Source organism: Mya arenaria, chromosome 13 (assembly GCF_026914265.1).
Source record: "Mya arenaria isolate MELC-2E11 chromosome 13, ASM2691426v1".
NCBI lineage: Eukaryota > Metazoa > Mollusca > Bivalvia > Myida > Myidae > Mya > Mya arenaria.
Genome location: NC_069134.1, coordinates 51,685,183 through 51,698,879, shown reverse-complemented (window position 1 = coordinate 51,698,879; position 13,697 = coordinate 51,685,183). Strand labels below are relative to the sequence as shown.

The following is a 13,697-nucleotide window of genomic DNA, read 5'->3' as shown; positions in this document are numbered from 1 at the left end:
TTGATATTTATCTTCTTTACAGCATCTAGTGGCATAATATATAAATATATATGTACTCGTCGACATGGTGTATTTTTCACCAACATTTTGGGTTTCGGTCAATTGTCATAAAGGCTATTTTATGATGATATGTAACTTTATAGTATTGGAAGTTAAATCATAAGCAAGAAGCCTAAAAAGGGCTGTTTTCTGTTCTTCTTTGATTGTTATCATCATTTGTGTAATTTTACTGTAGGCATACTCATAGCACTGAGATCACTGCAGGGGATGATTGGCCAGTTGTGGTAGGGGTCTTGAATTGTTTTGTATTTAAGGATGCGTTTGGAGAGTTCTCTGGAATAAATAAGACACATCCAATGGAAGCAAGAAATACTATTTATTACATTAAAAAACGATTAGCAAGCACGTTTGACATATAATCTATATTATTTCTTTGAGTGTCTCTTAGTCATCTGAACGTTTTTACATAGTGTCCAAATAAACCTGAACATATGAAATAATACAACACAATAAATTGTAATACCCCAAACCCTTCGGTTCCACGAATTCCGAATTCTGGGCGGTTCGACGGACTCGGGCCATTTTAGCCGGTTCGACGGATTCCGGGCCATTTTGGGCGGTGTGAGGGATTCCGGGCCATTTTGAGCGGTGAGACGGATTCCGGGCCATGTGGGGCGGTGTGAGGGACTCCGGGCGGTGAGACGGATTCCGGGCCATTTTTGGCGGTGTGAGGGATTCCGGGCTAATATGGGCGGTGGGACGGATTCCGGGCCATTTTAAGAGGTGTGACGGATTCCGGGCCATTTTTGGCGGTAAGATGGATTCCGCCCCATTTTGAGCGGTGTGACGGATTGGGCATTTTTTTTGGAATATGTTTAAGAATCTCAAACGCATCCACCTTAACAAGCAGCAGACAACATGTCAACGCACCAAACATTAGATGGTTTTCCTGTATAGTCGAGTTCTGAAATTGTACCCGGTAATTCGCCAAAAATATATCCGTACATATGTAAATCACTTGAATATTGATATTGTTTTGTTTCCTTTTGTTTGTTTGTTTTTGTTGTTGTTGTTTATTGTTTGTTTGTTTGTTTTTGGTGTGGCCAGGTCCTTATAATGCCATGTATCATTATGACCATGTACATATGCTATGCTATACATATTGGCTTAATTGTTCAAAACTTTGTTTAAGTTAACAACGTGATCACCGACATAGTTGTTAACTTTAAACGGTAATAGTTGGTGATGTCCTCACAAAGTTTAATATGAACAAGTTCAGATCCAACTGAAGTCTCAAATCTTGTTAGAAAGACAACAAATCGCAAGTGTATCTAGACTTCCAGAGCAGTAACGATCTGAAAGTTAACAACGATGACGTAAACAACAAATACATTGAGACGATTTCTTATTCATTTCGAACATCCGTTCACCCATATTAGCATCTTCTTTTTTATGATATAAACCATTAGACATGTTCTTAAAGCTGCACTCTCACAGATTGACCGTTTATGCTGATAAACTCATTTTTTAAGCTTTAGTAACGCTTTTTAGCCATAAAACATCAGTTTTTGGCCGTAAATTGAAAATATGCGATCTGAGCTTTTGTCAGCAGTCTTATATCAGTGGTTTTCAGACATGCGCGAAAATATGACTCATTCCAATACCAAAATGTTGTCAAAACGGTCAATCTGTGAGAGTGCACTTTACGAACTTAAATAACAGTCTGCTGAGATCCCAGTGACATTGGTCTTTAGGTTAAAACCGTTTACATAGAAACCATCTTATTCAACTACTATTCTCTCAAACATTATCTAGATGTACGGTTTAAGATTTTTACTAATTCATTAAGTATCAAAAAGTTTCAAATTAAAGAGAAATTGAGTGAGCCAGATATATATGCACATTTAATTGGATTTGATACCTACAATCAAGTCTACCTACTAGTATAAATTTAATTCCCCTAAATAAGTATGTGTAATAGTATACTCAATACATGGTTATGAAAGGTTATTGATAATCAGTTATTTGGCCTGTTACTGACCCACTACGGAAAAATGGGGTCTGTGATATTTATAGGAGACGAGGCTGTGAAATAATACTCAATACATTGTTATGAAAGGTTATCGATTACTAGTATATTGAAATATGATACCACTTCCTCTTATCGACGTGGCTCTTTGAATTCGAAAGTAGGCATATACGTTATGGCTGTGACATGGGAATGGCAAGAGAGATACCCGGATAGGTGGCGGTCGTAGCCAAGGGATATATCAGATTTTTTGGAAGTGAGTCAAGACTCAGATGAACTACTAGACCTTGGATTGATTAATACACGATTTGAACCGTATTGGATAGACATGAGACGGATGGCTCAGATTCGTAAAGACACGGGTAAGATGGCTACAGATTACGTGTGCACTAGTGTTCTTATTTGCGTATTATTTGATATCGATGTCGGGAATTATGTTATAAGCGCAGTGGTTTGAAACACTTGTTACCAGGCCCGAATTTCTCAAAACATCTTAAGTCCCTTATAACAGGATATAGCTAAGCTCACCACTTTTGTTTGGTATTGTTTGTGGAATAAATACATTCGCATGAGTGTTTGGACTCCAAACGGAAATTAACTTTATGATAATCACGATAAACTATTTTGTATTTTGTAAAATCAAGATTAAAAGCCTAGTTTAAGGAATGTTTGGCATGACAATCCCCTGCTGTGCATCTCCTGCTAATTACAATGGTGTCACAGTAGGGGCCAGTTTCCTGTGTATTTGTTTATTGGCTCAGGGCGATTTTGGGTCCATTTCTATAATAAAACCTCCAAAACTGCACAGCAGGATACTCAGATCGGACACAAGGCAGTTAGATGAAGATCAATACATCGATGTTGTGTACTATACACTGATTTTTTTATTTATTTATTTTTTTATATTTATTTTAAGCTTGAAAATTACCTTAATAATTAAGCTACTTAAGCTTGTTACTCTTAAAACCTGCCTTCGAGAATTTGGGGCCTGAATCCTGAAACTAGAGCACTCAGTTTAAGAACATCTATCTACTCGAATAATAATCAGTTATCGTTCATAATGGTTTTTTACTGCATAAGCCATAAACGATTTTAGAAAAAATGCGGAAAATACGTCGCCGAGGTGAAATTCGGCCAGAAGAGAAAGGCAGTCCTCTACATTCGGAGTCATCATCCCGTATGCCCTTCATCAATAACATCATCAACATCAACACAACAGACCGCAGACCACACACGCAGGACCAGCATGGCAGGAATCCCACAACAAACTCCATGTTTGCGCAAATGAATCGTTGGCAATGTTGGATTGTTCTTATAGTTTTGTTTCTGGGGTTATATTTGTTCAGGGATGATGTCCGTGCTATTCTCGGGACTATTATTCAATTGGCGAGTATTTTTCTGATGTTAATGACGTATAAATTTATAATGTTTTTGTGTCGGTATTTTAAATGATTTTTTATAATAACCTCAATGTGTGATCGAGAAGGTATATTTGTACTATATGTTGTGTGTTTTGTGGGAATACAAACAGTTCTATTAAACTACCCTATTTTGTTTTTGTTGTACCAACTCTCTATATGATTTATGCTAGATGTGTACGTTATTGGCCATGGTTTTCTTCCCTTTCTCGTTAATGCATGGATGTGTAACAAGTAGGCAGAGCTCCTATCGTGCAATAAGTAGCTTGCCGATAAGTTGCAATTACAAATCAATTTACACACGATACGTGTTGCACGATCAGCTTGGCAAACGGTTACAAAACAGTTACTACTCCCAACTCTGGTCAATGAAATTGCTTCGCGCTGGTTGTGTATTATCCAAAATCCAAGTTGAGGATGATATTGGATTCCATGAACGACTTAAATATTTTAAAACAACGTTTCTGCGAAAGAGTTTGTGCCTCCGTGCTTGAGCAAGTATGTACCCATTACGTGTGTTGTTATAGCTTACAGATTTTGCCTGATTGGGTAGGGGTTGAGAAATGTTTTGGAGAGCTTCGTTATAATAATATAAACATATAACAGCACCAGGTCTGCTATGCTCTGAACAGTGCACACACTGAATATTTAAATCCAAAATGCGCACAAGAAATGTTGATGCAATCCTTCTTTTTAATTTCTAATGCATTTTCACGTTTAACTCATTTGACTCAAATTACTCAAACCTAAAAAGTGTATGATTTAGATACAGATCTAACCAACATTAACCTTTTAATATAAATGGTGTGGGTTTTTTTATTAAAAGCTACTTAGCTACAAATTCTCCAGTTAAAATAGCGCCAAAATATCGCTAATATTGTTTTATCTGTGCCTAAATCTTATACTGTTTTGGTTGGATCATTAAAGTAAATTTAGTTAAACATAAGTATGCATTAAAATTATTTTCTTTTATAAACTTTGCGTCAACCTATAGTGTGCGCCTTTAAGAAAGAACATGATGATAAGATGTTGACATGTACAATTTCATATCGACCCCGTATCATCCCATCGATCTATGTAGATATAGTATAAACTTCATTTATTTTTACGACGATTGTTGCGCGAGAGTGTGGTCTTGTGTTGTGTGAGAAACCGGAGAACCCGAAAATAATATTTCCAGCTTGGTGACCACTTACGAAACTCACATGCGCCCATGCCTGGAATCGAAACCGGGCCGCGTTGCCGACAGGAAGCGACTGCACGAACCTATATGCATATAACTGTCGGGGATGAAACGTTTTTTTCAAAATGAAAGTTGCCACCTAAAAAATCATAATTATAATTGGACTGCAGTAACTACATAACACACTACACTAATATCCGAATAAATATCATTAAAAGGACATTGTTGATACTTCATTACAGTTTAACTAAAAAGTAATTAAATATAGTAACAGTTCCCCGTGAAAATGCAGTTTGTTTGCTTTAATGTTTACTTATGTGTATATACATATACATATAATGCATACATGCACGCAATTCAAGGACGACTTTATCTATCATCCTTCCTAGCATACTGTATAATATTCTTTGATTTCGTTTTTTTTTCATCCGTTTTAAAAATGGCAATGGTTTCTGTAGATATCATAGTCAAACAGCGATATAAAATAATTCGGAAGCGCAGAGTGGAGAATCCTTGAACATGGTACTTGACAGTGAGTCAGAGCACTTGGATACAAGTGTATACATTTTACACCCTTTGAAGTTTCCTATTATTTGTTTTTGCGTTAAATTAATCATTGTTTTGTGTGCTGACTGTACGTATTTACTGCATTGGCTGGTAGATAGCAGTTTTAAAGTAATGTTCTACGATTTGTGTCAGTATCAATCGAAAAATAAACACAACTGTGGATTGAGATTTTAATGATGATGCAAACATGACTTCAAAAGAACACAATCATTGTATGGTATTGGCAGTCTTGCCAAGATACATGTGTATATCATTATGTACAATCAATTATACAGTCAAAATAAGCTATGTCGAAATCGAAAATAACTTAAAACATTTGGAAAAGGTTGACATAACCAGAACATCGAGATAACAGAGTTCGACATATCGAGTTTCTACTGTATCATGATACATGGAATGATTATCATACGATATATATATATATATTTATGAGTGGCCACGTTTGTTAAAAAAAACAAGAACAGAAAGCCATGAAGTTTGTTCAACACAACAAAAATGAAAAGAAATTCATCTCAGTGGTGTCACACATTCGACAAAACAATCTAAACATCAATTCTCCATCCTCTGATAAACATGGATATTTTCTGCTGATCGACCAGATTCACGCCTCTCAGGCAGTCGCGGATGTTCAAAGTGCCCTCTAACACCTCCTCAAACCTCATCCCATCCACTCCCATTTCCCGAATTTTCTCAATCGAAGCATCTTTAATACCAATAGTATTTAATCGACTGGAAACGTCATCAACTGTGAGTTCTCGAAGGCCTTTACAGATCGTTTCAATGTGACTACGAGTCGTTACTGGAGAAAATGTTGTCTTTTCTGGGATTTCTTCATTTAATGTCATTCTATTAGCAGCAACACGCCAAGGATTTGATGTGTCAGATGGCTTTACGTTATTACTAACGTCAATGCCAGACACATCTGAGTCATTTGGTTCGTCATTTGAGGAACCTTCCGTCTTTGTTTCGATAGCAATATCCATACAGTGTTCGTCGATTTCACTTACTAATTCAGTAGTTGTCTCAGTGGTGACCGGACAAAGATCATTGATATCTGGCATCACACTTGTATCAGTGTTCTGTTCACCAAATAAAATGTTGTCGAACTCCAAGTTATTATTACAGATAGTTTCACCGTCTGCAGGATATTCCAAATAGTTGTCTTCGTTGTACGTATATTGTTCCTGAACAGCCCTTTCGATCGTATGCTCTGTATTGTACTTAGCATCCGCCTCAACATCATTTTTATTACATTCTGAAAAGCTGATATCATCCAGTTCTCGATTACAATTCCCAGGCAGCGTGTTCTCGGTACTACAGTCTGTTTCAGTACACACGAGATCTCGTTCATGTATTGGATGACTTTTGTCGACATTTTCAGCATAATTTGGTAATAAAATGGCATTGCTTACTGTATTCAGTTCACTCGGCTGATCGCTCTTTTCAGCAATGTCAACTTCAGAAACGGACGTTATGTCAGCAATATGGCCATCAATATTTTTTAAGTCAGGTTCCGTGTTATCTGAAAAGATATCAACATCATTACAGAGGGTATCGTCGTCTTTTCTGTCAAACTTATCGAAAGAGACACAGTCAGATTCCGTTTCATCCGCATGACGTATTTCAACGGGGAGTTTAAAATCACTTTCAATTGCTTTGCAGTTCATATTTTCATCTTCAAGAGATAGTAAATTTGAAGCATTTGCCATGCATGTTTTCTCAACTTTAGGCGATGCAATAACGTTGCATGTGTTGTTTTTGGTAGCTGTTTGTTTCTGAAGGGCACATTCTGGAGCAATGTCTTCAACGTCATTATCTTGTTCACTGTCCGTGTCTCTGGGTGTAATGTCATCTCTGACTTCCATATCTGTCTCCAGTGACTCCAGATGTGCAACCATCTCCATCAACGACTTAATATTTTCATATACCGGACTTCCATCCTCTACTACGTGATCACGAATATTTTCAATGACGTCACATCCGGGAAGCGTGGAGACTGACGTTGGTTTCACGAGGCAACCTTCGGAAAAATTAAACGTTGATGGACGTCGTACTTTCGGCTTAACGGAATCGGTGTAGTTTGTTGTAGCTGATGCATTATTGTTATTTTCTTGTATGTTAGAAAGAATTGTTTGTGGGTCTTCAATTTTTGGAACAGCATATTCAAATGATTCGTTCGACCCCCTGTGTGAAGATGTCCCGACGCCCGACGGTGATGAGGTTCCCGATGACACGCCACTCGTGCTAGAGGACCGCGGTGGCGGAGGCGGCAATGAGTCCGGTGGCTGCGTGTTCGGCCCTCGGCAGGCGGATACCGGAATGTAGTCCTCAAATTCAGAAGCTGGGGACATCGGCGGGGGAGAAACTGCATTTACGTATGAATCAATCCTGGTCGATGACATTGAAGGAGGTATCGTAGCATTCGAGGAATCAAGTGACGGTGTTTCTCCTTCATTGTTTTCTTCTTCTTCAAAGAACATTCCGTTGTATGAAATCCGCGAACCACCTCTTGTGGTGAATATTGCTTCTGAAAATGTGTTGTTGTTACCAGAGTTTCGCTTCAGGTCAAAACCAGGTTCGAACACTGGTACTGTCAGATAACTGTTCCCTAGACAGAAACTCATGCGACCCGTTGAAGCGCATCTCGCTGGTCTTACGGTAACACTGTCGTTTAAATCAGCTGAGAATCCCCGCCGTAAAGTTTCGTGGGAATTTTTAGTTCTGTCGTTTAAATTGTCATCTTGAAATGATAGAAAAGTCTTCAATGGTTTGTGCGGTCTCTCGATCGGTTCGCATTTAATGGAAGCCACACGCTTCAATGTTGGTGAAAAGTTATTCTCTTTTTGGTCCCAATATGTAGTTTCTTCTTCAGAATCATCAGCGGTGAAGTTGTAGCAGACCTTTATGTTGCGCATATACGTTATAGCGCGTTCCGCACACAGACTGATCGCACTCCTGTAACACGCGTTCTGGCGTAACGCGTTGTCCGTGAGTGCCACGCGAAAAGAAATGTTAGATGACAACGGAATCTCCATAAGGATGTTTTTTGTATTGATAACAGTTGACGCGATGATAGAAGTCTCGATTTTGGAAGATTCTGCTTTCATGAGACCTGTAAAAGAGCACGGTGTAATGGGAAACCGTCCGAACACAAGCTTGATGATTCTCGGGGTGAGTTTCCTAGCAACGATATCACTCATCTGCATGACATTCTTCTGTGCCTTTCCGTACTTATGTGACACTTGGTAGAAAATGCCTTTCTGCTCAAATGGCAGGAGAACATCGCGATCGGACTCGTCTCTGCACATGAGAAACTTTTCTGTAATATATTTCGGTTTCCGGAACAACCGCGAGCGTTTCTTCGTCTCTCCATAGAATACCTTCTCTTTCGTCAAAACGTCTCCCGGAAGGAAATAGCGCTGTTCGTGTTTAAGCGGCATGAGGGAGTTGTCGATGATCTGCAGGCCGCTCACTTTCTTTGTGCCGCCTATGAGGAAACGGTCTGTGTTGGAGTTCGCCACCTCCTCTACATCGGTGAAGTGGGGAACGCTGTCGTCGGCTCGCGTGCTCCCGGTCACGCGCTGAAGGACCGCGAACCAACCTTAAATCACATTATTTATAATAGTGAATATCAATGTGTTATATGTAAACTAACACCACCACGAGTGTTGCTCAGTACAGAGATACACTCCAAGGATGTATTGTCTTAACCTTGACCCACTTTAAAACTAAAACAGCAAATATCATTCATGCTAGACGCACGCATAAGGCTCCATCGACGTTAATGGTTGTGTTTTACGGTTTGAAAAGTTGCTGAATTTATGCAATGAATTTTAGTGACTCAACTATTAATTCTCAAAAAATCCTTTTATTGCTATATACTGTTTACTTTGATCTACAATAGTTTAAGTGTACCTTTATAATCCTCGGGTATGAGGAGCGATTCCCCAATCTCCTCGTACTTGTCATCGTGGATGTACAGGGACCTGGCTGCAACTTTCTGTGAACATGTAAAAACACCCGATCCAGTTTCAAATACAATTCGGTATAAAAGGTCTCACAGATGAAATTGTAGCATTAACTCTATCAGACCTTTGTACATACGACCAAATTATTACAGTTTTATAATATGCTTAACAGTTTACAATTTCTAAAACGTGCCCAGTACTAATCGTCAACAAGCTCAAAGGCTCGGGATCGAACACAAAACCCACTTCTTGAGAGAGTGATACACGATTATAGTTCGACACACGCACTGTTACCCTGTACTTACAGACCCGTACTTACATATGTATATGTGTATATATAAGAGTGTAAGATGAAACAAGCATGCTGGTTTTAGAGCAACAATGACATATTTACAGACTAGATTGTTGCATATAATATAACATATATGATCACCTGAATATTTCTCCTTTTGTACAGCATCAAAGGCTGCGACAGGTCAAAGTTGAATTCGTGGAACGGAAGTGGCATGTGCGCACTGTCGTACTGCGCAACTACCGGGAGCAGGTGCGAGTCGAGCAATTCTGGTATGGTATAAGATCCATCTTCGAACACCAAGGACGGGCGACAATCAGCGATCTCACCTTGGTCGAGTTTAAGACAGTCCATACTTAGAGTTTTGACCCGGTCTAAAGGAAAGAAATATGATAATTAATTCATAAAAAACATGGTCTTAGTTAATAATTTTACCACCATCGGTATAATTAACAAGAGCTGTCGTAAGACATCGCGCTCGACTACGCCGCTTTGACTTAGACGTGAATACAATATTGATGTATACAAGTGCCTATCAAAAGCAATAAAATTAAATCAAATTAAATAGTAAACAGTGACCATTACTCTCGGGGGCCCAAAACACAATCTCGTGAAAGGTCTCTAAAAACTCTTTATACATACCAAGTTTGCTCGCAATATGTCAACCTTTACTTAAGTTATTCAATACCAACCATTTTTCTATTAATAATAACTTTGACCTTGACCTTGATCCTATAGACCTCAAACGCAATCTCATGAAAGGTCTCTATAACCTCTTCCTATATACCAAGTTTGGTCACTAGATGTTAAAACTAGCTAAATTTATTCGATACATAAGGTGACTTTGACGCTGCCCTCCCAAACAATGACACAAGTCATTCTTATAACTTGTTTTCCCTTTGTGAAAATCTGGTTAAGAATATAAAAATGTGCTTGTCAAAAGAAATCAAATATTTAGGATTTAAATGGAGCTGTGTAACCTTATTGTAAGATGGTCGTCATTAATTGTGCGAAGTATTAAGTCAATTGAATAAAGGGTATAGATTTTTTTTATAAAAACCCAAACTTGCCCTAAAACTTTAAAGTAAGTTCCTAAGTCAATCAGGGGCCATAACTTGTGATGGTGCTGAACAACTGTGTGAAGTATTAAGTCAATTGAATGAAGGGTATAGAAATTGTTAATAAATATCCCAACCTGCCCTAAAACTTTAACCTAAGTTCCAAAGTTAATCAGGCGCCATAATTTGTATAAAGGATAATATGGAGTTATCTAACCTCATTATGTAATGACCCTAAAAAACGGTGTGGGGTATTAAGTATTTATTGTAGGGTATTGGACTTGTAAGTAAAACTTTAACCTAAGTTCCATAGTCAATCAGGGGCTATAGTTTGTAAAAATGTTAATATGGAGTTATCTTATCTCATTATGTGATGGCCATGAACAACTGTGTGAAATATTAAGGGAATTGAATGAAGGGTATTGGAAAGTGAAAATCCCAACTTGCCCTTAAACTTTAACCGGACGCCGACGCCGACGCTGGGGCGAGTAGTAAAGCCCTCCTATTCTTCGAATGGTCGAGCTAAAAATGTATTATGAATGAATTTGGTGATTAAAGATATTATATGAATGGATGAGTTTACCAAAGAACAAATTAGAAGTTTGAATTTAAGAGTTTGAAAAAATGTACAAATGAATGAATGATTAATGAATAAATAAATAGCATTTGAGATTTGGATTTCAAAAGTAAGATGGAAGGCGTAAAGTCGTATACATGGTTATAAAAAACTAATAACTTACAACGAAACTCTCATAACCAGGCAGTTATGTGCAGATCCAACTTCAGTTATATGCACTGTCTTCAGTTACATCCGCTTAATTCCAGTACATCCACACCGAATGAAGTTTCATCTCAGTCTGAAATGATCCCAGCACTGTCACGATGCCGAATGTCACTGTAGAAGTGAAATAAGCTAGTTATTCCAAATTAGGGATAATTACTAATGTACGGATCAAAAGTTCGCTTCATAGATACAATCCAACTTCCTAACGAAGTAGCTTGAGTGGTCGTGCATGCATTCTGGGTTAAAAACAGGAAATCAGTCCTTTAATTTGTTTCTAACCTTATTAGTAGGTTTAATGGTTGTTTTTGAAATATGATACAACACTGAAGAGATTTTCAATGAAATCATTCTGCCTTTTCTGGAAATGGGAGCAATTTAGGCCATCATCATCATCATCATCATCATCATCATCATCATCATCATCATCATCATCATCATCATCATCATATTATTATTATTATTATTATTATTATTATTATTATTATTATTATTATTATTACATTGAAATCGATAACTGAACGTTTGACTTTGGAACTGTTAATATACAACGCGCAGAAGCACGACAAGACTAACTAAATATTTCAACCAGTTGAAATCCGGCCCTGGCTAGGCTGTTTATAATGTATAATGTATAGTTCCGTTATAATATGAATGCGGCATGATAACTAGTGGGTCCCTCCAAAACAGCACTATATTAAAGTATTAGGTGTTAAGTCAAAGTTTGTGCGTTTAAAACAAAAATACATTTATAGATAAGCGATAGTTTATATGCATTTACTAAAATAAACGTGGCCAAGCCATGTAACCACTTTAATTTGATGCTCTAGAGAAAGAAGTGTTCGACATTATATCTTGTCTCCTGGCCCAAGCTTTGTTGAAATCAACCGATGTACCTTGTTAAAAGAAATAGCCCTAAGTGTACTTATCCGATTCGACAACGTATCATTTCGAATACAAAATAGTGTTAACCTCCAAGCCAGTGGATGAACAAAATTCACGAAATAACGTCTTTTTATCCGATTCGACAACATATAATTTTGAATACAAAATAGTGTTAACTTCCAAGCCAATGGATAAGCAAAATTCACGAAATAACGTATTTTCATTCAAATTGACAAACTTGTAACAAGTATCGGAAACGTACGTCAACGCAAATTCCTGCCAATGCCGAAGTTTCTCAAAACCGTTAAAACCATTACTTAAAGTATCTGGTTTTAGAATAAGTGCTTTCATGAAAGTGTTTGGGAAAGTGATGCCGTAATAAGGACCCCATAAACTCCTCACTTCTGCCGTAAACCGCACAGTCTTTGATAACGCAATATCCACTAATATAAGTCTCACTCGAGACCTCAAGTATTTCCTAATTCACAAGTTGTATAAGGACAAGTGTTCGTGATCATATTTGCAATTCACTTTGTAGATGTTCATTGGACTTTCATAATTACATAATAGATGTATATACATGTACTTTATAACTTCACTCAACGTGTATGTTGTATGTGTACCACACAAAGTCATGAGCATTGCAAGCGGATGTCAATTTTGTCATTGGAAACATGTGTACTTAACTTCGTAGTGAACCATTTGAATACAGCCAAAGGTTGAAGTTATTGTAAAAGCTTTAGTTTCGAAAAGTAGACAAGCTTAACTTCACACGAATGATTACGATTCGAAAACTTGACTATCGCACTAATTCACTCGCACTAAATACTAAGTTAACTTTAGGCGCGTGCTTTTATTTGTGGTAATAAAATTGAATTCCGTGCAAAATCTCGCATATCCTGTCATAAAACAATCCGTTTGAATATATGCATAAGATAGCCTTAACCGCAACACTTATGCTATTATCTACTTCAAGCGTATTCATGAGCTGTAATGATAGATAAATTGTTGCAAAATGCGCCAATTAGACTGCATCACTTTCAAGTACACAACTTTATAATCCCGTCATAAAGGACAAGAGCTGTCACAGAAATGCGAAATATGCTATTTTGCCTTGTCGGATGGACAGCCATTACTATATTATAACATATATGTCGAATAAAAAGTTTGAAAAAGTCCATTTATCTGAACAAACGCCTACGAATGGTGCAGTACAAAATTGTGAATAAAATTATTTAACTCCCATTACCATATGGCATTTACGTGTTAAAAACGTTGTGGCCGGGATACGAAGTATTGCTAAAAAGTCCACATTGACCTTCACTTATGGCCTTGACCTTTGGTATGAGAACACAAATGTCCTGCGCATCAAACCTGCCAACGAGGCGAGCCATTTCTATGAATTGTCATTACTATTCAAAAAAATATGTATGTGGCGAAAAGTATTGTTATGAAATTTATAGTGTGCAACACGACCCCAATACGTGATCTTGAACTTAAAGAGATAAGAACACGA

At 37.6% G+C, this 13,697-nt stretch overlaps 1 protein-coding gene and 1 long non-coding RNA gene across 2 annotated transcripts; one reads left to right on the top strand and one right to left on the bottom strand.

Moving 5' to 3' along the window:
- The first annotated feature begins 2,093 nt into the window (after positions 1-2,093).
- On the top strand, positions 2,094-3,573 carry LOC128213911 (uncharacterized). The gene is made up of 2 exons (XR_008257821.1): positions 2,094-2,391; positions 3,126-3,573. It is a non-coding gene; the product is annotated as an uncharacterized LOC128213911 (long non-coding RNA).
- A 1,780-nt stretch (positions 3,574-5,353) lies between these two features.
- Positions 5,354-11,514, bottom strand: LOC128213905 (uncharacterized). Its single transcript, XM_052920021.1, has 4 exons — positions 11,256-11,514; positions 9,599-9,831; positions 9,113-9,197; positions 5,354-8,798 (listed from the first exon to the last, which is right to left on the bottom strand). Exons 2-4 carry the CDS (start codon positions 9,809-9,811, stop codon positions 5,740-5,742), a joined length of 3,357 nt encoding a protein of 1,118 aa, XP_052775981.1. The 5' UTR covers positions 9,812-9,831; positions 11,256-11,514; the 3' UTR covers positions 5,354-5,739.
- Between the last annotated feature and the right edge of the window lie 2,183 nt (positions 11,515-13,697).